General features: G+C 45.2%; 1 protein-coding gene across 3 annotated transcripts in view; it reads right to left on the bottom strand.

The window, feature by feature from the left end:
- LOC144668920 (cdc42-interacting protein 4 homolog) overlaps positions 1–23210 on the bottom strand; it is a 101819-nt gene extending 78609 nt beyond the window's left edge. For 2 of the 3 annotated variants that reach the window (XM_078531394.1, XM_078531396.1), the window contains exon 1: positions 22986–23063. In XM_078531394.1, coding sequence (XP_078387520.1) covers positions 22986–23009 — 24 coding nt within the window. In that variant the 5' untranslated portion in view covers positions 23010–23063. Of the gene's footprint in view, positions 1–22985; positions 23064–23140 lie in introns of those variants that run through there. The other variant, XM_078531395.1, reaches the window with a different exon arrangement.
- Positions 23211–26215: the final 3005 nt, after the last annotated feature.

The following is a 26215-nucleotide window of genomic DNA, read 5'->3' as shown; positions in this document are numbered from 1 at the left end:
ATCCAGCGACACCTCTGTGAAAGCCAGCATTCGTTTAAATGTTGAATGGGAATAGGATTGAGCTCAGTTACTGTTTTCTCAGAGTGTAAAATCACTCAATTGTTCACCATCAATGGCCACTTGGGTGAGGTTAAGAGAGACAGTTAATGGCGACAATAAATGTCCACTTCCACAAGCAACGTCTTAAGAGATGGGGAGAATGGTGTTGAGATTGTTTAAGGTTAAACAGGGCCCCGAGCTACCCCTTTCTACCATCAGGGACCTAGAAGAGCCCATTTTCAAATGGTATGTGACCTGCATGTAGAAAAAGGTCAAACTCAGCGCCTTTCGCACATTAACCGGTCATGTAGTCAGGTGTTACTGGACCCTGGCACTCCATACGTGAAAGTGGAGGGCTGCATTGCTACTATCTGACTGAACCAATGTGGGGACAGATTGGAGCAGAGCCCATGCAAAGTGGTTCCGATTCACAGTCTCAAGCTTCCAAGTTGGAGTGGGGGTTGCCGCAGAAGAATGGCTTTGAATCAGATAAGTGGACTTTAAATCTATTATTCTAATTGATTTCCCGGATTTGCAATGTTACTGGAAAAAAGGGAACACAGGAAATCTTCCTACCTTGTTTACAGCTTTAGGAACAAAGGCAAGAGGAGAAGTTCCCCTCCGATAACCTGTAATCACGTGATGAGTACGAGGGTCCAGACCCAAATATAAATCTGCTGGGACATACAGGGGTAACTGACAAGCTACAGCTTTATAGGGTGTTAGGGAACCCATGTTCTAAGCTCTTGACTGAAGTGGTGTCAACAGCGATATATAAAAAGCAACAACAATATGCGCCAGAAAAATATCCAGTTCTGCGCTCAGGCTGTTCTAATCATATCCAGGATGTTACATGGAATACAAAGCAAAGAGAGGGCCATTCGGCCCTGCCAGTTCATGCTGATGTTTATGCTCCACTTGAGCCTCCTCCCATCCTTCCTCATCTAACTGTATCAGCGTAATCTTCTATTCTTTTCTTCCTATTATGCAAGTACCGCACTGGCGGAGGGTTAGGGGGGGTCAAATAAGGAAAAAAATGTGGGAAAAGAATGGAGAAAAGTAAACAAGTCAGCCTGGGCACTGAGTGGCAATGACGAGTGTTACATTGAACTGCAGAAACACATCTGCACCAGATACCCTCACCCATCATCAGATGAAAGGTCATTGAGACTTGAAAGGTCAACCCTGTTTCTCTCCACAGATGCTGCCTGACCTGCTGAGTATTTTGTTTTTACTATAAGTGTTATGTTGGCAGGATAGCACAGTAACTATAATCACGCCTGCAATTGTATGGCACCTGTAACGTGGGTGATTGTCTCTGTCCTCGAAGAGGGTTAGAACGATGCCAAGCAGGAGATGGGAAGGGGAGGGTTGGGCGAAAGGAGGTTTCTGGAGTGCTTTGGGAAAGAGGTGAGTAGGGTAGGGAGACAGAGGGTGTGAGGGGTGCCAAGGATTGAGAAAAGAGAAGCAATCCAGTACCAAAGCAGCACAGGATACAGGCTGGAATACACGGGCAATGTGCATCATCGCTGCAGACAGAGAGGAGCAAAAGATTCTGTTGGGGGAGGAGAGAGCAATTAGCGCCTAGCTGTTTAGAGTTGAATTTCCTGAGCTATAATTCAGCCTGGCACCTTCACATCCTGCAGTCCCCGTTGTCAAACACTCACTAATGGTCCCTAAGTCGCATAGTAAAAACTTCAAAACCTGTTAACCGCTCACTGAGGGCATCAACAATTTGCATTTAACTAGTTAAACATCCCAAGGTGCTTCAAAGGAGTGTTATCAAAGAAAAGTGGAGATACTGCAACAGGTCAGTACAGGGATTTGGGAGGGTTGTAAGGCTGGAGGAGGGCAAGGTGAGAAAAAGGGTAGCGTTGTACTGCAGAAACACATCAGCATCACAGTCAGATACTCCCAACCACCATCCCCATCCCATCATGCCCCAGCACCCCCAGCTAAACTTAGACAAGCTCCCAAATGAATTCTTGAGATGAACAGGTTAACAGGCACTGTTCCTTAATGGAGAGCAATAAAGCGATGATCCTGCCATAGGAACAAGAGGAGCCGGCACATGAGCACCACTCTTTATGACCCAAATCACAGAAGCATTTAACAACTGAGATAAAAGATATTGTGGATGCTGGAAACCTGAAATTACAAAACAGAAAATGCTGGAAAAACTCAGCAGGTCTGGCAGCATTGGCGGAGAGGGAAAGAGTTAACGTTTCGAGTCTGTATGACTCTGCTTCTGAGTCATAGAGTTAACTTTTTGAGTCCAATATGGCTTGGAAGCAGAGTCATACAGAAACGTTAACTCTAGTTTCTCTCTCCACCAATGTTGCCAGACCTGCTGAGCTTTTCCAGCATTTTCTGTTTTTATTTGACAACGGAGTTGAACCAGGAGTGGGGGAGGTGGGTAGCTTTACAAGGACAGCAATGCAGAGCAGATTGTTTTTTTGAAGATGGTGCTGCAAAAAAAAGGCCACTCAGCCCCTCAAGCCTGCTCCGCCATTCAATAAGATCATGGCTGATCTGACTGCAACCTCAACCCCACATCCCTGCCTACCCCCTGCTTGCAATTAAACCCACCATGGCTGCTGCAATTGGCAGGAGCTCGTTCAGGGGATCATTCTGACGCTTGCCGTTGATACTGTCCTTTTATTCCTTTAGACCTGAACACTGACCCCCAGCACTGCCAAAATGAAGAGCCTGTGCCTGCATCTGCTCGTGTATTCTCCTGCATTTCAGTGAACCGCTGTCGGAATGGTTCCCATTCATCACGGCTCCACTGGAGCAGGGGAGGGAAGAGTGTCGGCCGTCACACGAAACGTCTGGCTGCCCCCATCTGCTTCTGATTTGTACTTCCTGGTTGCGTTCCGAGCCCATTAGGAAGCTGGAGTGGCAGTGAGGGGTGGTGAGCTGTTCTTGCACTCGGTTCTAGTGCCACCAGTTCTGCCACACCCAGCTGGAGAAACCAACATCACCACAGCCGGCATTCTCTCTCTCTCTCTCTCTCAACAAGATTATTTTGGATCACCCCCCACCCCCGCCGACCCCAGCTCTGCAATAACATGGGCATCAGGACGGCACACAGGCAGAGGGAAAGGAGCTTGAGAAAGACAGGCAGTAAAAACAGCAGGAGAAACAAAGGTGGGGGAGAGAGTGAAATGCAGAAAGAGAAAGAGGAAAGGAGAGAGACAGAGAGAGAAAAGGGAAAGACAGAGCGAGAGAGAGATCAAAAGAGACACACAATAAATTTGCCTGCCAGAATTATGTGGAAAAATTGTCATGGTAACAAGAAATCATGATGAACAAATAAATATCACAGAAGCTGATTTGATGCATTCCAGAATCTAAGCAGTTTGACCAACATTGTGGATGCATTTTTCAAATTATTTAAAATATTCCATTCTAAAGGTTTTCAGACGAGCTCAATTTCCTCTAGTTCACTAAACATCTCCAAGGAACAGGGCTTGATTAGTGCTGTGCAACAACTCAAATCGAGTCCCCATTTAGCTCATCTCATCTTGGGCAGCCCTCAGGTTTGTGGGGGCCGGTTGGGGTTCGTGGGCAGGGGGGATGGTCTACAATTGACCTGTGCGCTCTGGGATTTTGAGGATGGTGAGTAGCAGTTAATCAAAATTAATCAGCACTTCTGATCTCTGTTGTGACCCAGCTGCTAATTGGGGGTCTCCTCATCTCCCCCACTTTCGGTCTGGATGGTTCAAGAGGCTGCCCAGACCCACCCAGGCTCCCAGTGAATGACTGCTTTTACAAAATCAGGTGGACCGTCACATCTGTTCCACCAGCTCTCCATAGAACCCAAAACCAAACTTGCCTGTTTTGGCAAGGGAAGTGGGCATGGAAAGATTCCAGTGGGAGAATAGGCCCTCCCAGCTGCCACCCATTAGCAAACAAGTTGACCGTGGCAGCCGTTACTGGCTGCAGCGACATGCTAATAAACCCTTGGTGAATGGGAGCTACTCATGACCACACGGAGCAAGAGCAAAGGAACAGGAGGAGGCTATTCAGCACCTCAAGCCTGTTCTGCCATTCAATAAAATCAAGGTTGATTTGTATCTCGACTCCATCTACTTGTACTGGCTTGCCATCTCGTAATACCCTTGCCTAACAGTAATAAGCAGCAGCATCACGGGAGGGCCATCGCCTTCCAAATCACACGCCAATCCAAGTTGGAGGTATAAATTGACCCTCTTGCCTCGTCACTGGGTCAAAATTCTAGAAGCTTCTACCCGACAATCAGGGTACTCTCGGCATGAGGACTGCAGCAGTTGAAGGAGGTGGTCAGCAGAGCACCTCCTCGGGGAAGTAGTGGTGGACAACAAACATGGCCTTGGCATTGATGCACATATCCCAAGGCCCAAGGATAATTAAAATAAGATTGGGGCCATTTGAGGCAACCACAAAAATGATATTCCTGTGCGTGTCTTTAACACATCAAAGAGGAAGAGTGGGGGTAAAAAAAAAACAGTTGGAGGGGAAATGACAATTTCTAAGCCTGGGTATGGAAGACACGTCCTCTTATGATCCAATTTCAAACTCTGCTCATTACAAAATGCAGAAAAAAGGGCCATTTCACCCTTTCAGTAAAACTGTGCCAATAAATTCATAATAAATGCAAGGGGGAACTTTTGGCACTGTGGCGGGGAACAGAAGAGATAGCATCAGGTGAGCTGTCCTATTGGAAAACAGCCTCCGATAACTCCATTTATTTGGCGTTCCTAATGGAAAAGAAAGATTCACTTAGTGACAAACGCTTCTGCCACCTCCACAAGCTACAGTTCTCATTTAGCTGTTGCAGTGTTGGCAACATTTCAGTCTTAAGGGAGACACCATTGCCAACAACTTGCATTTTACAACTATGTATCCACATTCGGTTATTTCATTGCACTAATCGTATCCATTAGAGAGAGTGAGAGTGATTGAGTGAGGGCGAGAATGTCTTTATCTGATGCACACTGCATCTGATCTGAGCTTCAACTTGTTACAGCTTGTAATTGTAGGCACAAAGGCTGCAGCAACTGGAAAAGGGTGCCAGGCTTTTCTTACCTTGCCTTTCTTGAAGGGGGAGCAGTTTGAGTTGGCATCAGCTTTACTACCATGCCCAATGCCGAATTCTTCACGTGCGAGGTTGGACTGTTGACTAGAATCGCCTGTAGCATCTGAGCTTCATCCCACTCACACCGAAAGTCCACATTCAAGGTGGGGAGCCCTGGCTGAATGCTCCTCTCCCCTCTGACCCAGGCCAATTATAGCAGCTGTGCTGTCGTCCAAGCAGGGGGTCAACCAACAGGTCGAACCTTGGTCTTGTGGTCTTCATGGGTACCATGTGGCACACTTAGCCACTGAGCCAGCAGGTAATGTCAGCTAGTGCTGCTGACTTTACTGCCACCCTCTGCCAGCCATTTTAAGCACACAGCTGGTGGCCGCTACAGCAATTTGCGCAATGCAATATGGAGTGAGGTCGCAGATCAGCCGTGATCTCATCGAATAATAGAACAGGCTCGAGAGGCTATATAACCTCCTCCTCTTTCTAAGCTCCAATAGCTCAGGGTGGCACTGCTGCCTCGCTGCCCTGGCAGAAACTCTCATCATGTTTAAAAATGTAGAGAGTGATTGAACAGACAGACTGCAAGATCTGAAGATAACTACATGCATTCACCGAAAGGACCATTAATCATGCTACAGAGGGTGAATAGCACGGGTTGCGCTAAGGGCACAGGGAAGGTGAACTCGATATAACTGCAAGACAAGTCAGAGAATCAAAAAAAAAAACGAGCTAGGAAAATAAATGTCTTAACTCAATAACCATCTGGAAACATCTATTATCTAAGGTGTTAGAATCAGCGGGAGAGATATTTAAAATGTAGCTATATATCTGCACTTGTCCAATCACTGCCCCTTCTGCATTCCCAGTCATAATTGCTCCACCAGTAGTGGCCATGCCTTCAGTTGCCTAGGCTCCTAGCTCTGGAATTCCCTCCCTACATCTTTCCATCTCGCTTTTCTCCTTTAAGACGCGTCTTAAAACCTACCTCATTGACCAAGCTTTTAGTCATCTGACCTTACATGGTCTGATGTCATAGAGTGTTTTATAGTGTTACTGCGAAATGTTTTGCAACATTTAATTATGTTAAAGGCACTATATAAATATAAGTTGTTGTTGATGATGTCAGGCTGGTTGAGCTAGAACTTTGGATGGACGAATCTAGCTTGGTCAAATGGCCTTATCTAGTTTTTGGACTGGATCTAATTTACATTTGATGTCAAGCATTGGCTTCTTGTAGAGGAGCGGTTGTGATGTAAATACATCATCTTTTTAACATCTGCATTCTTGTGTCAGGCAGGCAGAGTCAGTCACAAGTCACGTGCAAGATAACTGCATCTTCTGGATGGGTGCAGAGATCGACACTGAACTACCAATTAGCCACAGAATCAGTTGCACCCAAGTCTGCATGATGAGTCAACCAATCTCGGTAAGGGCAGGAACAGAGTCCTGATTTATGGCCTCAGAATCGCCCAGGATTTTGAAGAGTGGGAGTGTGTTTGTGTGAATATATTGGGCTAGAAAATAACTGGGATAAACATTGGTCAGAATAACCAGAACTCCCTGTTCCACATTGAATAGTGCTGCACAATTTGTAAACTCCTCCAGAAGTGAAGACACAGGGCATGACTCTCATTGAAGGATGGTAGCTCTGACAATGCTCCCTCAGTGCAGCACAGAGGTGTCAGTTTAAATTATGTGTTGCAGTAAGTGTTGAACCTACAACCTGAGGACAGAGCTCACTGGTAACTGCGTCAAGCTGCCACTTAAAATTACATGCCAAGATGGGGTCAACCACCTGTCCACAGTCTGATTCTGGATTATTGCCCAGTTAATTCCCTTCCATAAGAATTTCAATAAAGCATGACAAGGCAACTAATATTTATCTGCCAACACAGTGGGACCAAAGGGCATCAGCTTCCCTCAAACACTGTACATAAAAACAAAACTAAATCAGACAAAATACAAGTCATGGACTAAAAGTAGAAGAACTGCAGTTGCCAGAAATCAGAAACTAGATCACAAACAGCTGGAAGCAGGTGTCATCTGCGGAGAGAACAGACAAGTTAAGGGCAAGAAAGACTTGCATTTATATAGCGCCTTTTACAATCTCAGGACATCCTAAAGAGCTTTACAGCCAATGAAGTACTTTTGAAGTGTAGTCACTGTTTTAGTTTAGAAATGAGGGAACCAATTTACACACAGCAAGCGCCCACAAGCAGCAATGTGAAAATGACCAGATAATCTCTTTCCACTGGTATAATGGAGAGATAAACATTAACCAGGACACCAGGCAGAACAACCCTACTCTTTTTTTTAAGAATAGCACTGTGGGATCTCGTGAGAACAGGTGGCTTCTTGGTTTAACGACACCTCCGACAATGCAGCACTCCCTTGGTATTACACTGAAGTGTCAGACAAGAGTTTTGTGCTCACGTCTCCGAGGTGGGTCGTGTACCCACTTCCTTCCGACTCACGGGCGAGAGTGTTACCTATGGAGCCATGGCTGACACAAAGGTTCTAGGTTGGATCTTTCTGCATAACTAAACTGCTCTGAAGTATGCCAACTGCATCGCCCACATTGTTCATACGACCAAAAGACATAGGAGCAGAAGTAAGCCCATTGAGTCTGCTCCGCTATTCAATGAGATCATGGCTGATCTGATAATCCTCGACTCCACTTTCCTGCCTTTTCCCCATAACCCTTGATTCCCTTACTGATTAAAAATCAGCCTCGAATATACTTAATGACCCAGCCTCTACGGTAAAGAATTCCACAGATTCAACACCCTCAGAGAAGAAATTCCTCCTCATCTCTGTCTTAAATGGGCGACCTCTTACTCTGGGATTATGCCCTCTGGTCCTAGACTCTCCCAGAAGGGGAAACAGCCTCTCAGCATCTGCTGTTAGGTCAAGCCCCCTAAGAATTTTTATGTTTCAATGAGGTCGCCTCTCATTCTTCTAAACTCCAACGAGTACAGGTCCAACCTACTCAACCTCTCCTCATAAGGAAATCCCTCCATACCCGGGATAAACCTAGTGAACCTTCTCTGGACTGCCTCCAATGCCAGTAAATCTTTCCTTAGATAAGGGGACCAAAATTGTTCTCAGTATTCTAGGTGTGGTCTAACCAGTGCCTTGTATAGTTTTAGCAAGACTTCCCTGTTTTTATACTCCATTCCCTTTGAAATAAAGGCCAACATTCTATTTGTCTTTCCTATTACCTGCTGAACTTGTATGCTAGCTTTTTGGGATCATGCACGAGGACCCCCAAATCCCTCTGTGCAGCAGCTTTCTGCAGTCTTTCTCCATTTAAATAATATTCAGCTCCTCTATTCTTCCTGCCAAAGTGCATAACCTCATAGTTCCCACATTATATTCCATTTGCCAAGTTTTTGCCCACTCACTTAACCTGTCTATATCCCCCTGTGGACTCCTGGTGTCATCCTCAACACTTGCTTTCCCACCTATTTTTGTGTCATCCGCAAACTTGGCGATAGTACATTCATTTCCCTCCTCCAAATCATTAATATATATTGTAAATAATTGTGGCCCCAGCACTGATCCCTGTGGCACTCCACTTGTTACAGGTTGCCATCCTGAAAATGCCCCCCGTATCCCAACTCTGTCTTCTATTAGTTAGCCAATCCACTATCCATACTAATATGGATTATATTCTCCCAACACTATGGGCTCTTATCTTTTTAAGTAGCCTTATGTGTAGTACCTTATCAAACGCCTTTTGGAAATCCAAATACATTACAACTACTGGTTCCCTTTTATCTATCCTACTTGTTACCTCCTCAAAGAATTCTAATAAATTTGTCAGGCATGATTTCTCCATCATGAAGCCTTGCTGACTCTGCTTGATTAGATTATGTATTTCTAAATGCTCTGCTACTACATCCTTTATAATAGACTCCAACATTTTCCCAATGGCAGATGTTAAGCTAACTGGTCTATAGTTACCCGTTTTTTGTCCCCCTCCATTTTTGAATAAGGGTGTTGGAAGTTTTCCAATCCTCTGGGACTTTTCCAAAATCTAAGGATTTTTGGAAGATTCCTACCAGTGCATCCACCAACTCTGTAGCTACTTCCTTTAATATCCTAGGATGCAACCCATCAGGTCTCGGGGACTTATCGGCCTTTAGCCCTGTTGCCCATTTGTCACTTGGCACCCCTTAATTTTCTATACTTAAGGATATACAAGCCTAAGCCATGCAACCTGTTTGCATAGTTTAACCCCAGTATGGTTCTGATGAAATGAGAGAAGCAAGAGGTGGACATCATTCTAGGCATCATAACGAAAGTCTGGTGAGGAACAGAGCATAGGTTCCTCTTTATCCTTTTCCCAGGTCTGCTGATGAGCTCATTGGCCTAGGCCTGGACAGCAGTAGGAGAGACTACAACTGGGTTAATGAGAGAAAGTTGGGCAGGGGAGGTGGTGTGGTGGTGGCAGGGGAGAGAGAGAAGTAGAATCAGCGTCCTTGCTCTTACTACCCAACCTACTGTGGAGGAAAGTGTGGGCACGGGTGACATCAGGTGACAATAGGATTGGGCTCAGCTGTGATACGTGCCCACCGATCAGGCAATCGGCCAGCACTCACCGTCTTAGCTTAGACAAGAAGAGCAGTCACCATGGCGAGTCACCAGATGTGGCGAAGTGTAACGAGAAGCCAATCTCTCAGTAGAGGAGGGGGCAAAATGGGAAGAGAATTGCGGGTAGGGGGGGTGGGGCAGCGGGAAGTTATTGCTAATGCGCTGAACATGCATGTGGCAAAGGAAGACACTGGAGCCAGTCTGTCTTCAACGTGGGTTTACTCACAAAACCCAGCCGACTACTTTTCCCTTCCACAGTTCTCCCCCACACAGGTGGAGACTGGTTCTTATAGATGTGCCCTAACCTTTCCCAATTAGTATCAACTGCTCTCAATCACAACTGCAGCATGCACTCAATTGCCACAGCATTTGAAACATGAACTCTTGCAGTCTTACTTGGTGCCAAAGAGCTGTGCGATGGGATTTTGTGTGGCATTGGCCCCCTCGAGCTCACCTGTTTATGACACGTGAAGTGTTGCAGGAAGATCAAATGGAGCCAACAAAGACCGACTGAGCTTTCAAGTATATATAAAAAAAAAGTAGACTTGGCCCTCAAGTTTTCGCTGGCATGGGAGCCAAGCGTAAATATGTACAGCAGAAGACAATGACCCAATGAATAAGGCCTTGTTACCAGACTGCACAGCACCCACAGTGAGAGTGGACAAAAGCTTGCTGAATTCTGAAAGCCTAGTTTAGCCACGGTACCATCAGGAACACATTGGAGGAGGGCAGAAGAGGGGAAAATAAACCTTCTCCAAACAAAAACATCCTGCACTGTCGCCTTTGAGGTCATTCCCACTGAACCATTACAGCCGAAGGGAATTCTTTTCATTCGACAGGGGCATTTGAAAATCTCATCTGCACACCCAGTATCATCCAAATCTCTTACCCTGAGGCAGGGAAGTGAGTGTCAGAGAGTCAACGCAGTGTCCACTTATTCTAGCGCAAACTCCTCCGCATTTATACACATCCAGCTGTCTTAAGAAATGGACTAGCATTATTTCAGGAAAAGAGTTTGAGGATTTTTGATCCCATGTCAAGGCTGACCTCCATGCAGCATCTTTTTATACTCCCTTGTCAGGGAGCTTGTCCCTGCACAGAGATTTGATTCAAACGCCCTCGACTGGCTGCCTGCCTTTTCTTTAATTAACAATCTGCGCTCAAATTAAAACATTGCAAGTCATCCCAGAGCAGGGCTATCAGGCAAAATTTGACCCTAAGCCAGAAAGTGAGATATTAGGATAGATGACCGAAAGATTTTTTATTATATATTCGTTCATGGGGTGTGGGCGTCTCCGGCTGGGCCAGCATTTATTGCCCATCCCTCATTGCCCCTCGAGAAGGTGGTGGTGAGCTGCCTTCTTGAACCGCTGCAGTCCCTGTGATGTAGGTACACCCACAGTGCTGTTAGGGACAGAGCACCAGGAATTGAAGAGGTAAGTTTTAAAGAGCCTCTCAAAGGGGGGAGGGGGAAGAGATAGAGATGCGGAGGGAATTCCAGAGCAGGTGCATGTCTGTGGGGATCCCAATCCTTCCCCCCACTCCACCCCCACTCCTACCTCCAGAACCCCATTTCCTCTCCATCAGAAAGACAGTCCACTTCCACCTCCATAACACTGCTCATCTTGGATTTGCCAACACTTGTTGGACATATTCCAGGGGGCTTGGTCATGTGACACTTGCTGGCAATTTTTGCAAATGCGTTTCCATTTACTTTATAAAGCTCGGGTCCCCTGTAGCTGAGCATTTTTGTTTGTGCAGAATGGTATTTTTAGAAAATTTTAGTTAAAGGACATGTCTGTTTTTTTTTTGAGAGCATTTTATCTGCTGCAAAGGCACCAGTAGAAAGGCACACCCACACTTTCAACCTTGTTCCTTTGGAAAACTCAGACATTGAGTCAGTCTGAATAATTTTTCCTAAATTTAGAAGATGTGATTTTAAATTTTAAAAGGGTCATCTATCTCCTTATGCCCTAGGATTGTTTTGTTTCTGTGTGTTGATATTTGTGGAGTCATTGCCGTCAATTGAATTTTCTTCCAACCGAAGCTTGTTTGAGCTAAACAAATACTGGAACAATCCTCATTTTACTGAGTGCTTTAAATGGAAAATAAAATAATTTCCAGTGGTTCTGCATGCGTTTTTTGGTATTCTCTTTTCACATTGGCTAAGAAAAAGCATTTGAAGTTCATCTGGTTTCTAAAATGGGTTTATAGAAAACAGTCATTTATTTGAGCTGAACACATTCTGTGTATCCTTTTCACCCCTTGTCCAGTTTCAGATTTGGCCGCTCCACTCGTGCTGTTTCCACAGTGTTGACCACTGCACTCGACAGACTGCAGCCTTTCCCCAAGATCCCCTTCATCGGACTGGAGGGGCCGAGATGGGTTGGGTGCCAAAAACACGAGAGGTCTCGAGCATGCCAATCTCCACTTTCCCATTTTTCTCCCGGGTTGCCAACAGCAGTGCCCAAGGAGATCAACCCGTCGAGCCCCAATGGATTGGCAACCCTTGTGCACCTTCAACCCTATCCTGTTCATCTGCTGCTTGGTGCCTTCAGCACCTCCATAAGTGACTATCAAATGCTCTCCAGGTATTCCCTTTGCCACCCTCATCAAATTCTCCTGTTAGTGTCCTAACCAATAGCACATCCTGCCTTGCTTGCCCATCACCCTGTCCCCGCTAACCTGTATTGGCTCCTGGTCCCCAAAAACCTTCAATTTAAAATAATCTTACTTGTATTTATATCCCTTCATGGCCTCACCTCTTCCGCCCAAGCCCTTCCCTCCCCCAGCCCAACACACAACCCCTTTTCTTGCCCAACAGCCCTCTACCTGGCAAATCATCAATTCCAGACCATGGATGTATATGTAACCACCTCCCTCAACCTTGACCTTCTATTAATAACGTGACTTCAACCATTGAGTCTCCATAATCTGGAATTTGCTCCCTAACTCCCTCTCATCTTTGCCAGGCTGGTTGAGAGATAAACATCTCTGGCCAGAACACTTGGAGAACTCCCCTGCTTTTCGAATAGTGCCATGGGATCTTTTACATCCACCTGAGAGGGCAAGGGCCTTGACTTAACATCGCATCCGAAAGACAGCACCTCCGACAGTGCGGCACTCCCTCACTACTACACCCGGTGGCGACAGCCTAGATTTTTGTGAAGTCTCTGTGCTAAGATCCATTCTTGTGGCCTCAGCTCAGCACTTGTACCCACAGAGCCAAGAAAATCCAAGGCCAGTGATTAAGAAAACCTGGGGAAAACACTCCCATGTGTACAATTTGTCCGCAATATAAAAACAACGGTAAAGACAGAGACAGGAACATCACCTCCCAGTCTTTTCTCTCCTGAAGGAATTGAATTTTGCTGAGTAAATTGTACTTCACTTAAATTCAGTATCATTGGAGAGGCATTTTATTTCAGATCTTGCACATCCTGGTTCAGCAGGGAGGTAATCTAACATAAACTGGTTTTAAGTTAAGTTTACACATAAAAACCCTGAAGAAAATTAGGCTCATTTCTAACATGAGAAAAGCTTGCATTTATATAGCGCCTTTAACATAGTAAAACAAGACACTTCACAGGAACATTATCAGAAAAAAAATTGACAATAAGCCACACAAGAAGGTATTAGGGCAGATGAGGTCAAAGGGGAATAAAGGGGAGTGCCTTAGAGTAGGAAAGAGTGGTAAATAGGCAGAGGTTTAGGGAGGGAATTCTAGAGCTTAGGGCCCATGCAGCAATAATGCTGGTACATCCAGTAAATGGGGGAGAACAGCACAGTGTAGCCGCAAAACTCCTCAAGAGTGGAATGGCAGGATAAGGGTCAAGCCAAGAACTTCCCTGTGCTTTGAAACAAGGAGGGTAAAGGAATGTTGTCTCAGAGACCAACATTCAGTCATGGCGAATTGGACTAGGCCTGACTAATCCTCTACAGTATGAACTTTAGCTCTGCGGTCCTTGACAGAACGAAGCAAAAAGCTGTGAGCTTTCACCACAGGAGGAGATCCCAGGGACAGTCACCTCTGATTGCTCAAGAAATAGAGTAGCTGTGATCACGTCACCCGAGCTCCTGCCGGCTGTTGGAATGTGATGCAGAATGTTAGGCTAACAAGGAGAAGCGCGCAAAATACGGAGTGTCTACCAACAACAGGAAATTACAGCAATCAGGACAGATTCGAGACATTACACCCACCAAGCATTACTTCTCTATCGAGCATGCAGCACAGCACCTTGAGAAAAACAGACATCCAAAGTTTAGAAAGTAGCGAAACGTGGTTCTGGAGAAGGGCTGGAGAGAACACAAGAGCAACAAAGAAGTTCTCAGGATGGTAGAGGAGGAAAGGTTAGGGGATACCATCAAGAAAAGGCAACAAGGTTGGATTGACCATATTCTAAGGCTCGAGAACTTGCTGAAGGACATGTTTGAGGGAAGATTAGAGGGATGTAGATCAAGAGGGAGAAAGGGAATGTTGGACAACCTGAAATTGAAAATGGGGAGGCTCCAATGAGCAAGTGACGAGAAAAGGGTAAGGTGGCGAGACGTGAAGAAATGAGCACAGCAGCTGTTCTTTGGACACATCACGACCACACACAGCGCAGAAACAGGCCATGCAGCCTAAGTAGTCTATGCTAACAAATCTAGTGTCTAAAAATGAATATTTTGTCCTTCTGATCCAAGAAACCCCAAAATGCTCACAGGGGGATGAGAGTGCTTCTCGGGCACAAAATAAAGGGTTGCAAGCATCCTCAAGACAGCTATATGTGAACTGTAGTCAGGTTTCTACTTAGACAGACAGCAGCCAATTTGTGCACAGCAAGGTCTCACAAGATCTAATGACCAGTTAATCTGTCTTGCTGGTTTCAGTTGAGGTATTTGCCAGGACACTGGGAGGACACCCCTGCTCTTCCTCACCAAGTAGCCTGGGATCTTTCATATGCACCTGAATAAGCAGATTGAGCCTTATTTATTATTTCACCAGAAAGATGGCACCATTGACCACGACAGTGCAGCACTCTCTCAATGCTGCATTGAAATGATTTCTGTCCTTAATCCTGTAGACTGGGATTTGAGCCCATGACCATCCTTTGCTTTTAGCAAGGGAACTTACAACCCTCAACACAAGAGCTTGCTAAAAGCTACAGCAAATCTACCAGGCCAGCTGTTTGTCACCTCAGACAGAGCCAAGAGGACGGCACTCAATGTGCATCGACTTCCAGCCATCTCCCACAGCGTCTCCGACGGCAATCATGCAAGAGGTCTGCATTCTTCAAACTAGAACAGGCCTGACCATGCCTGTAACCCACAATTCCAACAGGGACCATGGCTGGTTAACGGGTTACACAAACACGAACCACATGAAACTTGTGAGTGCTTATCAATGATAAAGCCTATAAGATACTTCAACAATATCATTCAACCTGATGATTGCACTATTTGGGATGATAGTCAAAGTGGGATATCCACACATCTTGAGAACCTGTGGTGGGAACTAACATGTAGTATTTGGTCAAGTTTGGGCATGGAGGAAAAGGAGGAGGATTAACTTCTGTCCTGATCAAACCCCCAGCAAATCTGTAAAAACATAACACCAAAGTCTGCTTCTTAAAGTAAGTGTCCTTCTTTCCCTCCGATTTACTTCAGCCCCTCATCGTACATAGTTATTGACGGTTTCAATTAATTTTGAACAGTGTATCAGAACGTGAGCCATGACCTGAACATCCCACACCCCTGTCACTTTGCTTATTAGATTTTCAATCAAGGACAAATTCCTGCTGGGGCAGGAGTTTCTTTTTTTTGTGGGGGGGGAAGGGGGTGGATGCAGAGGAAGGAAAAGGAAAGAATTACAACTTTATTGCCCTTTTAATGTCCCCATTTACAAATTCAGCTGTGGTGCACAGGATGTGACAGGGGGGGGTTCAGAAAATCCCATTTAGCTGTGGGACCAAGCCAGCCTCAGTTCACAGGCTCCAATGTTCATTGTTAATCTCGGGACAATGGAATTGGCAGAAAGTGCAGGGACAGGATGTTCCTGCGGGTGAGAGGACTGACAGCTTAGACAGTCATGATCCAAGGAACAGACATATGGAGAAATGATGAAGAGCCTTACAACTGGACCATATTGTGGAAAGTTAAGCAAATGGAGAAGGCTGCGAAGAACAATGTGCTTCTTCAAAATGCACCACGCAGAAATGAAGCTCTCCCCTATGATCTATGCAAGACCTGGTGTCCCCAAATAATTCAGGGCAAGTGGGCCTCCCCCTCCCCCCTCCCTCAACAATTCCAATTTGACATCAGTCCCGGGACATTCCAAATGAATAATGGACCTTTACAGGTACAAACAGAAACCTGAGGTCTATCAGGAAAGATCGAACAGGCTGGGGCTCACTTCTCTAGACAAGAAATGGCTGAGGGGGTGATCTGACAGGAGTCTTTAAAATTATGAAAGCTTGACAGATGGATGTAGAGAAGATAATTCCACTTGCACGGGAGATCAGAATTAGAGGCAATAAATAAGAGGTAATCGCTAATAAATCCAATACAGAGCATTCAGGAGAAACCTCTTCACCCAGAGGGTGGTGGGAATATGGCACTCGCCACAATAATGGGAGTAGTTGAGGTGAACAGTATCAATGCGTAAAGGGGAGGGAGCTAGATAAACACACAAAAGAAGAAAGGAACAGAAGGATATGCCGATAGGGCAAAATGAAAAGGGATGGGAGACACCTTACGTGGAGCATAAACAATGGCATGAACCTTTCTGCACTGTAAATACTTTGCAATTGCAAAACCCGCCCTATTCCTCGATGAGATTTTGATTTCGGCCATTTTCTCTCACTCCAACCCCTGAGTGGAGAACAAGCAGAGTTTCCTGGCTAGAACGCAAGCCCATAGAACACAAAGAAAGTTCTCCTTTCACATCCCCTCAAACCTTCCGCTCTTCCAGGAGAGAACTATTAGTGAATAACGTGCGTGCTAAGGTCAAACAAAAGTAATTAGGGTTCGCTAGCACTGCATCCACAATCACTGTGTTATGACCATTAAAAAGGAGCTAGAAATATCTGAAAAAATTACTGCAATAATCATGGATGTTTCCAAAAACATGGATGGATAGGAGGGTGGCTCATCTGATAAATACACTGCCCCTCATGGCTCTTGGGCTGTATAAGCCAGGCAAGTTCTCAGCTCAAATCTGATAGAATGGCAGAACAGGCTCCAGGAGCTACACTCCCATTCCTACATAATTCCTAACGTGTGCTAAACGAGCTGACCGCAGCTAGAACGGCATTAAGGTTTGCACAGCTGCATTGACTACTCTAAGGCGAGGGAAGGAGGGAAACGTAAAGCCAGCCAGCATTCCTTTTTTCTGATCCTTATCCAGCAACTCCTACACATGTAGATGCTTGGCTGAGGCTTGGCTGCAATATCTCCCAACAGTCCAAATGGCCAGTTGGGAATTATTATCTGGGCCCACGTGAACAATGGCGAGTTCAATGTGGTACCGGGTGGCACCTGCCACTTACGCAACAACTCTCCAAAGTCTAGATCAGGAGGGAGTATGGGAGACAAACTGGAATAGCAAGCAAAAATAATAAAAGGGCCGATATCGTGGATTTCTTTCATACACATTAGCTTCAGTCAACAAGATAGGAGTCACCGCACTGAGATAATCAGCAAATAAAGTAGCACCAACTTCACAAGCATTAAGTCAGTGGTAGTGATTAAGTTAAAGTACGAGAATGTTTTTCAGCTCAGAACAAGATTCTCCCAGTGAGAAACCTGAGTCAGGAACACATGCACAGCCTAAGTCTCGGTTCAGTAATAGCATTTTCACTTCCTAATCTAGAGCACATAACCTAAGGTGATATCCTTTCCAGTGTCATGCTATGGGAGTGCAGTTTGTTAGAGGTGCCATCTTTCAGGTGAGTTGTTAAACAGGCGCCGCTCAGGTGAATGTGAAAGACCCCAGAGTTTTCCCAGTGTCCTAGCCATCATTCATCCCTCAAACACCACCAAAACTGATTATCCAGTCATCTATCTCATTGCTGTTGGTGGGATCTTGTCGTGTGCAGACTGGTTGCATGCTTGCCTACAACAGTGACTACACCACAAGAGTAATCAAGTCACCCCAAGGATGTAAAAGGCACTATAAAAATGCACACACTTTCTTTTGTACACAGTTCACAGAAAATTCATTAAAATGCTGGACCCCAAACTTAATGAAGTCAGACACAAAACTGCTTACACTGAGCAAATACTTGGTATGAAATTGAATGCAATAACATTGCAGAAAATTACTTGCTTACGGAAAGTGTCCCACACATCAGCAAAAACATGTTCCCAAAGCGCTTTAATTGTTGGCATCCATACGGAGTACCTAAATTACATTTTTTAAGTTATTAAATAATTCAAGAAAGCAGCAGTCCTTCAGATAGGAAGAGGAGGAGGCTGCCCCTCAAACCTTCTCTGCCAGATCACAGCTGATCTGCACCTCAACTCCATTTTCTCCCCTTTGCTCCCTATCTCTTGGTACCCTTACTCAACAAAAATCAGTCAACCTCAATCTCGAAAGTCATTGGACTACAGTACAGGATGTAGACATTTGAAACTGACTTGGTGATTTACTGCAGTTTAACTTCGTGATCTGGAGTGCTGTGTGTCTATGAAGGGTCAATGTACATCAAGTACACCAAGAAACTAATCAAGGGAGCTTCTCCATTCAAGGCACTTCCCAATTTCTGTTACCCAAGATCACTTAATTTCTCTTTGCTTGTTTGCCTGTGTTGTGGACGTTGCGTTTTTCATCCTTTCATCAATCTCCACCTTCCCCCTCTGCATACCCACCCCCCCAGCCTCCCTCTCCTTTCCTGAAGGTGCTGAACCCAGGCACACTATTCCACAGGTGTAACACTGCCTCCAGGTCCTTCTGCATGTGGCTGTTCTCCCCAGTGTCCTGGTCAACATTCACCCCTCAACCAACATCACTGGAAGCAAGATGCTCTGGTCATGATCACAATGCCGTTTGTGGGAACTTGTTGAGCACAAGTTGGCCACCATATTTCCTACGTTACCACAGCGACTACACTTCAAAAGAGCTTCATCAGCTGTAAAGTACTTTAAAACATCCTGAGTTCAGAAAAGGTGCGACATAGATGCAAGTTATTTCTGACAGCTCGAAGGCTAACCAACCATACAGGTCATCACACGTAAAACTGATTCTGTCGTCATCTAACATCCACATTGTTACATTTCCAGGAGTCACTAAGCAACAACCAGGAGCAAGCTCCCTGTCGGATTTATTCTCCCTAACCCAGAGCATGGCATTCCTTTGAAACAGACTCACTGTCACACTCGTCGTGGTTGTTCAGCACGCACTAGGCAATCAAAGCTAGAACATTTTTGATCTGTGTGCCTCAGTCATTGAGGGACTTGGAACTATGTCAACAAAACAGGAGTTCCAGAGTCTGCAATGATGATGGTTTGACACACGAGCAGCCAGAGGTGAACGGATTGGATGTTTAGCTGAGGAAGAAGGGAATAGAGAGATATGGGGATGGGGGTTGGGAGGAAATCTATGTGGACTATCTGGACTGGCATAGGCCATTTGAGCCCAGAGGCCTACTTGTGTGTCCATTCTCAAATTCCTTCATGGCCTTGCTCCATCTGACCTCTACGACCTTTCCAAATCCCATGTACAATCTCACATCTTCACTCATCTAACTTTACTGATAACTACCAACTCCATTTCATCAGGGGCAGGAATTTGGCCTGTAGCCAGTATCTCTCCCCGCATCCCCCTCTGCCATTAACCCTTTCACCTTCCTCACCATATTGTGAGAGCATGTGGAGTCAGGGACTGGACGGCAAGCCAACTACAGAACAGAGAGCAGGGATTAAAGGTAGTTAACTCAGACTGACAAAAGGTGGGAACTGGCATTCCAAAAGTATCAGTACTGGGGCCACTCTTGTTCCACTAAGATAAAAGCAAAATACTGCGGATGCTGGAAATCTGAAACAAAAACAAAAATTGCTAGAAAAACTCAGCAGGTCTGACAGCGTCTGTGGAGAGAAAGACAGAGTTAACGTTTCAAGTCCGTATGAGTTGAAGAAGAGAAGAACTCGAAATGCTAACTCAGTCTTTCTCTCCACAGATGCTGTCAGACCTGCTGAGTTTTTCTAGCAAGTTTTGTTTTTTGTTGCCACTGTTGTTCACCATTTACAATGATTTGGACTCTGGAGTACAATTTATAAAGTTGTGCACGACACCAAATTGAGGGGATTAGTTAATATGGAGGAGGACTGTGACATAATCCAGAAACACATTCACAAAGTTGCAGAATAGGCGGGTATAAATTTTGACATGGTGCGATTTGGTACATTTTGGTCAGAAAAATAGGGAGATCACATACTTTGGAAAATAAGCATCTAAATAGAGGAACAGAAGGGTCCAGGGGTAGTTAAACAAAAGTCACTGAAAGTAGGGGACACAGATTAATACAATCATTAAAATCAAAGCTCTCGAGATTGGGTTGTAAAGCAGAGCATAATGTTAAACTTGTACAGAACTTGGATTAGACAACACTTGGAGTGCTGGGAACAGTCCTGGCCCTCATATTATAGAAAGGATATAGAGGTGCAAAAATATTTACTAGAATGATCCTAGAACTAAGAAATTATCAGGAAAGACGGAACAGGCAAGGGCTCATTTATCTAGAAAAGAGAAGACTGAATGATGACCCACTATAGGTCTTTAAAATTATGATATGGCTTGATAGGATAGTCATAGAGCAAATATTTCCACTTGTGAGGGAGACCAAAACTAGTGGCCATAAATATTAGATAGTCACTGATAAATCCAATAGAGAATTCAGGAGAAACCTCTATACCCAGACAATGGTGAGAATGTGGAACTTGCTACCACAAAAACTAGTTGAAGTAAATAGCATTAATGTATTTAAGGAGAAGGGAATGGGGAGAAAAGAATATAAGAATATGTTAATAGGGTGAGATGAAAAAGAGGGGGAGGAGATTCACGTGGAGCCGAAACGCCAACATAGACCAGTCTATTCAGCCCTGGACTGAAGTGGCAAGTAACATTTGTACCACAACAGAGCCAGGCAGTGCCCATGGTCAACAAAAGAGAATCTAACTATCTCCCGTTGACATTCAATGGCATTACCATCACTGAATCCCCCACCGTCAACATCCTAGGGGTTACCATTAATTAGCAACTTAACTGGACCAGTCATTTAAATACTGGGGCTACTAGAGCAGGTCAGAAGCTGGGAATTTTGCAGTGAATAACTCACTTCCTGGTGCCCTGAAGCCTTTCCACCATCTACAAGGCACATGTCAGTGATATGTTAGAATACTCTCCACTTGCCTGGATGAGTGCAGCTCCAACAACACTCAAGAAGCTGGACACCGTCCAGGACAAAGCAACCCTGTTTGACTGACACTCCATCCACCACCTTAAATATTCACTGCCCCCATCACTGCCACATAATGACAGCCATGTGTAGCACCTACAAGATGCAGTGCAGAACTTGCCAAAGCCCCTTCGACAGCACCTTCCAAACACATCCTATGAGATGGCAGAGGTCACAAGGGCGGAAGATACATGGGAACACCACCACCTGGAAGTTCCCCTCCAAGACACTCACCATCCTGACTTGGAAATATATCGCCGTTCCTTCACTGTCACTGGGTCAAAACCCTGGAACTCCTTCCCCAACAGCACTGTGGGTGCATCTACACCACGTGGACTGCAGCTCACCACCACCTTCTCAAGGGCAACTAGGGATGGGCAACAAACGCTGGTCTTGCCAGCAATGCCCACATCCCATAAAGGAATGAAAGAAAGTTGGGTTGAATGACCTGTTTTATGTAAATCCTATGTAGTGCCTTCAAATAACATTAAACAGTATTTACTTTGACTCCGTCTTCAGACAAAGGAACAAGAAAACAGGCAGACACATGAAGACAGTTGACCCCCCCAAAAAAAATACGACGGCTGGTGTACATGCTGAGCAGAGAAGTCCTCTAGGTTGTAAGACAAGGGTCTGGTCCTGCGATTTCTCAAGCAGGGCTATGGAAAAAGAGCAGGGGCGGGGGGGGGCCGTGGTGTCCTGCTGGGTCGCTATTTTAAAGAGCTTGCCCAGGCAGGACGGGCCGAAAGGCCTCCTTTGGTGCTGCATCGTACGATTCCTAGAAAACAATTGCAGGCATCTCCAGTTCAGCGCATACCAGCCAAACCAAACAATGTCCTCTCAAAATCCTCGACTCAAAACAGTGGCTGTTTTGTTTACAGGGTCGCTAAAGGTGTTTTTGGGGCGACTCAAATCAGTTTCCTCTCTCGGATTACAGCTCTGTGCAGCTCCAATTCATACCGTTGAGGATTTAACAGCGCAAAAATAAAACATCCAGTCACACTAAAACAGGTTCACGGTTCTCCCTCCCTTCCAGACCTACCGAGAGAAGCCAAACCCTCTGTCCGAGGGACGAAGATCACCCAGAGACGCCTCGAAATTCGACCAACCCTTCCTCCCAACATGATCCCATCAAACATTTTACGGATACACTTTATTTCCCATTCATGCTGGAAAGCGCCGATGGAACAGAGCAAAGAACCTTTCCTTGGCTTGGTATTTTTTTATTTTAAAAGAATTTTTGGAGGAATAAAACCTCCCAATGTTAACGGGGGTCCTGTCTGTGTGTGTGTGTGTTTTCCCCCCCACTTTACTCGTGGAGAGCAAAAGAAAAGTACACAGAAAAACAGCATTGGAAAAATAAATCCTGGGTTGGGATGAGAGAGAGAGAGAGAGAGGCGTGAAGGCTTGGGGGGGCGGGGGGCTCCCTTAACACAGTCACTCGGACAAGCCTGGGAAATCGATCGCTTCGCAACTTTAAAAAAAAAGTCACTTCTTAAACAATAACCACACACACACAAAAAAATCCCAGCAAATCCTTTCTATCTGGGCAAGGAGAGATTGAGATACATCAACACACATAAAGGGAGGTGGGGAAGGCAGAGAGAGAGGAAAAAACACGTTTTGTTACAGCTCAAGAACTTTTTAAGAAACTCATTGGAACTTTTCTCTCTTTATGTATATTAAAAAAAAATTCCTTGGGTCGTTTAATCAACGGGAGTAAATTTGCCCACGTTGGGTTTTCTCATGTCTCCCAAATACAACACGGCAGGAAATTCGCCATCAACATTGCCGGGGCATCCTAATCCCCTCACTTTTTTTTTACTTCTTAAAACAGAACTCACCCAAAGCTCCGTGCCCCACTCCATGATGTTTTAACTTCGCCTTTAATTCTGGCTGGGAAGAGAGAGAGAGAGTCAAATTAGACCAGGAGAGACTCTTTCAGCTTCTTTTGGTTGGTTGTTTGTTTGTTTATGTTTTCCCCCTCTCTCTCTCTCACTTCGTCCGCTCCCTTGTCCTAGGTCAGGTTTGATTGTGTAAACTCCTCTTTTATGAATGAGGTGTCCGGGTCTCCTTCAAACTGTAAACATTTCTCCAGCCCCCTGGTTAATTTCAAGTTGTTACTTTCCCTGCGCCGCGCAGCCTCGCGTCACCGACGCCAAACCACCTCGGGTGGGTGGGGGGAAAGGAAAAAAGCTCAACTGCGCCTCACCGCAGTTTTCCAAGGCACAGCAAGCACCCAAACTCCACTCAGGTCTACCGGCGACCTATTGGGCATTATTTCAAAGCAGAGGGAAGGACCTGGCCCCCATATGTCTCCCTCAATCAACAGCACAAAAATGATCATCTGGCCATTGTCACATTGTTGTTTGTGTGTGCAAATTGGCTGTCCTGTTTCCTCCTTTGCCACAGTGACTGCACTCCCAAAGTATGCGAGTGGTTGCAAATCGCTGGTATTTTCTGTGGTTGTGAAAAATGCTTATAAAAATCCTTTTTAAGGAGTGTTTGAAAAGACGGGAGGTGGAGAGGTTTCAGGAGGGATTTCCAGAGCTGAGGGCCCAAGGCGAGTGAAGGCATGGTCACCAATGGTAGAGTGATAAAAATCAGGGATGCACAAGAGATTGGAATTGGAGGGGTGCAGAGAGCTGGGAGGGTTAGAGGACTGAAGCAGATAAGGTAGGGAGGGCCGGGGCCACGGAGGGATTTGAAAACAAGAATGGAGAATTTTAAAATCAAGCTTGTAGAGACAGACACCAGCAATGACTAAAAGGCTTAAATTATGAGTACAAGTTACAAAGACTAGGCTTGTTCTTCCTTGACTAGAGAAGATTAAGGAGTGCTCAAGTTGTGGAAGTAACCTGATTAAAGGATTCTATAGGGTAGATAGTGAGAAACTATTACCATCAGAGAAGTCGTCCAGGACAAGGTGGTGAGGGAGGGGGGGAATGCAGAACCTTAAAATTACAGCTTGGGGTGATGCCAGGAATAATTTCTTCAAACAAAGTGAAAACCTGGAACTCTGTCCAAGGGATGAATTGAACATTTGAAAACTGAGATTTTTGTTGGATATTAAGGGTTATGGAACCAAGGTGGGTAGATAGAGTTAAGGTGCAGGTCAGCCACGTTCTAACTGAACAGCGGAACATACTGAATGGGTTGAATCAAGGGAATCAAAGGTTATCGGGGTTGGATGGGAATGTGGAAATCGAAACACAAGAAGATCAGCCATGATCTTATTGAATGGCGGAGCAGGCTCGAGGGGCCGAATGGTCTACTGCTGTTCCTATTTCTTAGGTTCTTAGGAATAGCCTCCTCCTGTTTGTGTGTCCAATGCTTCACTGGAAACAGGTAGTCGGCCAACACTCCGACAAAATGCCCACAATGATCTTTATATTTGGCTTTAGGCAGTGAGAGCAGATTACGAAGGAGGAATTACACTCACACTCATCCAACCCTTACTTTGACAACTTACATGCACTCATATTTGCAGGACTGACCAGACCAGAGAAGCTTGAATACTGCCCCACCTCCGGGGCACAGAGATGGAATACATCAGTCCACTTACTACTCTGGCTGAGGTCTGTTGACTCAGCTTGGACTGGGAATCAAACCAGGCTTTGTCCTGGCCAGCATGACTAGAGATCATTTCAGGCATTGTGGTTACCCAGATGCACCTCATGTATAGAACCTTGGAGCACAAAAGGAGGCTATTCTGCACATTATGTCTGTGCTGGCTCATTGAAAGAGCTATCCAATTAATCCCACTCCCTTGCTCTTTCCTCATAGCCCTGCGAATTTCTCCTTTTCAAGTATATATCTAATTCCATCTTGAAAGTTGCTATTTAATCTGTTTCCATCGCCTTTTAGGCAGCCATTTCCAGATCACAACAATTCACTTTATGAAACAAAAATATCTGTTCCTTCCTGGATATTTTCCCTATTATCTTAACAGTGTATCCTCGGGTTACTGACCACCCTGCTGGTGAGATTCCACCAGATTTTACTGATATTTTTCTTAAAAACTTGCATTCATAGCCTCAGGCCACTCTCAAGTGATTCACATTCACGGTACTTCATCCTGTAGTATTGAAGCCCATTTGGAGTGTAGTCACTGTTGTAAAGTAGGGAAACACAGTAGCCAAAGTTTGCACACAGCAAGCTCCCAAAAACTGCAATGTGCTAAATGATCAGATAATGGTTTACTAATCTTGGTTGAGTGATAAGTATTGTGGAGAGAAGGAGGTAGAGTTAACATTTTAGATCGATGACCTTTCCACAGAACCATGCATCGTTAGCTTTAAATTATGCGTTGTGCGTTATGCAAGAGAAAGCATCTATTTTTATCAGTCATAACTTGCATGGACGTTCTGCCAGTTTGATCTTTACTGGTTTGCAGTAGGAACGAGGAGTGTTGGATCTGTCTGATAGCACACATTTTTTCAACCTCAAAGGATGAATGGTTCTGTCAGTTGTACTTTGGTGTGGTAAAATTCCGACAATGACATTTACTTTAGCTCTTCAGCATGGGGGGGTGGTAGAGACGGTTTACATAGATCAACCAGAGCACAACTGAGAAGTACAGGCTGTCCAAAGCAGTAGTGATGCAGCCTTAGCACAAGCAACCAGAACAGATGACCTCACACCAGCGCGGCCTTTATTCTGCAGTGAATTTGTTTGAATTATGTGTCCAGACATTTTAAAAGCATTTTTGCAATGCCCTTGTATCGACCTTTCACTTGTTTTGAGGAGGATGTCGCTTGTGTATCGCCCGTCCCCAATCAGATTCATCATCTACAGCCGGTTGCCTTTTCCTTCTCCTCTGGAATGTGTTGCCAGCTGGTGCTGTAGGTGTTGACTCTCTGCACATCTTCAAGAGGAGCTGGATCAGTTCCTGACTGGGACAGGGATCACATCATATAGAAAATAAACATCTACATAGATAACTTGGCCCGTGCGATCGTTTGGACTGATATTGAGAGGGGGGTCGGAGAGGGATTTTCCTTAAGTATTATTACCCCCTATAAATGGCCCCGGGGTTTCCCCTTTTTTCACAGAATCACACAGTGCAGAAGAG

Source organism: Cetorhinus maximus, chromosome 28 (genome assembly GCF_964194155.1).
Source record: "Cetorhinus maximus chromosome 28, sCetMax3.hap1.1, whole genome shotgun sequence".
In the NCBI taxonomy this organism is placed as follows: Eukaryota; Metazoa; Chordata; class Chondrichthyes; order Lamniformes; family Cetorhinidae; genus Cetorhinus; species Cetorhinus maximus.
This window is presented reverse-complemented; position numbering and strand designations above follow the sequence as displayed.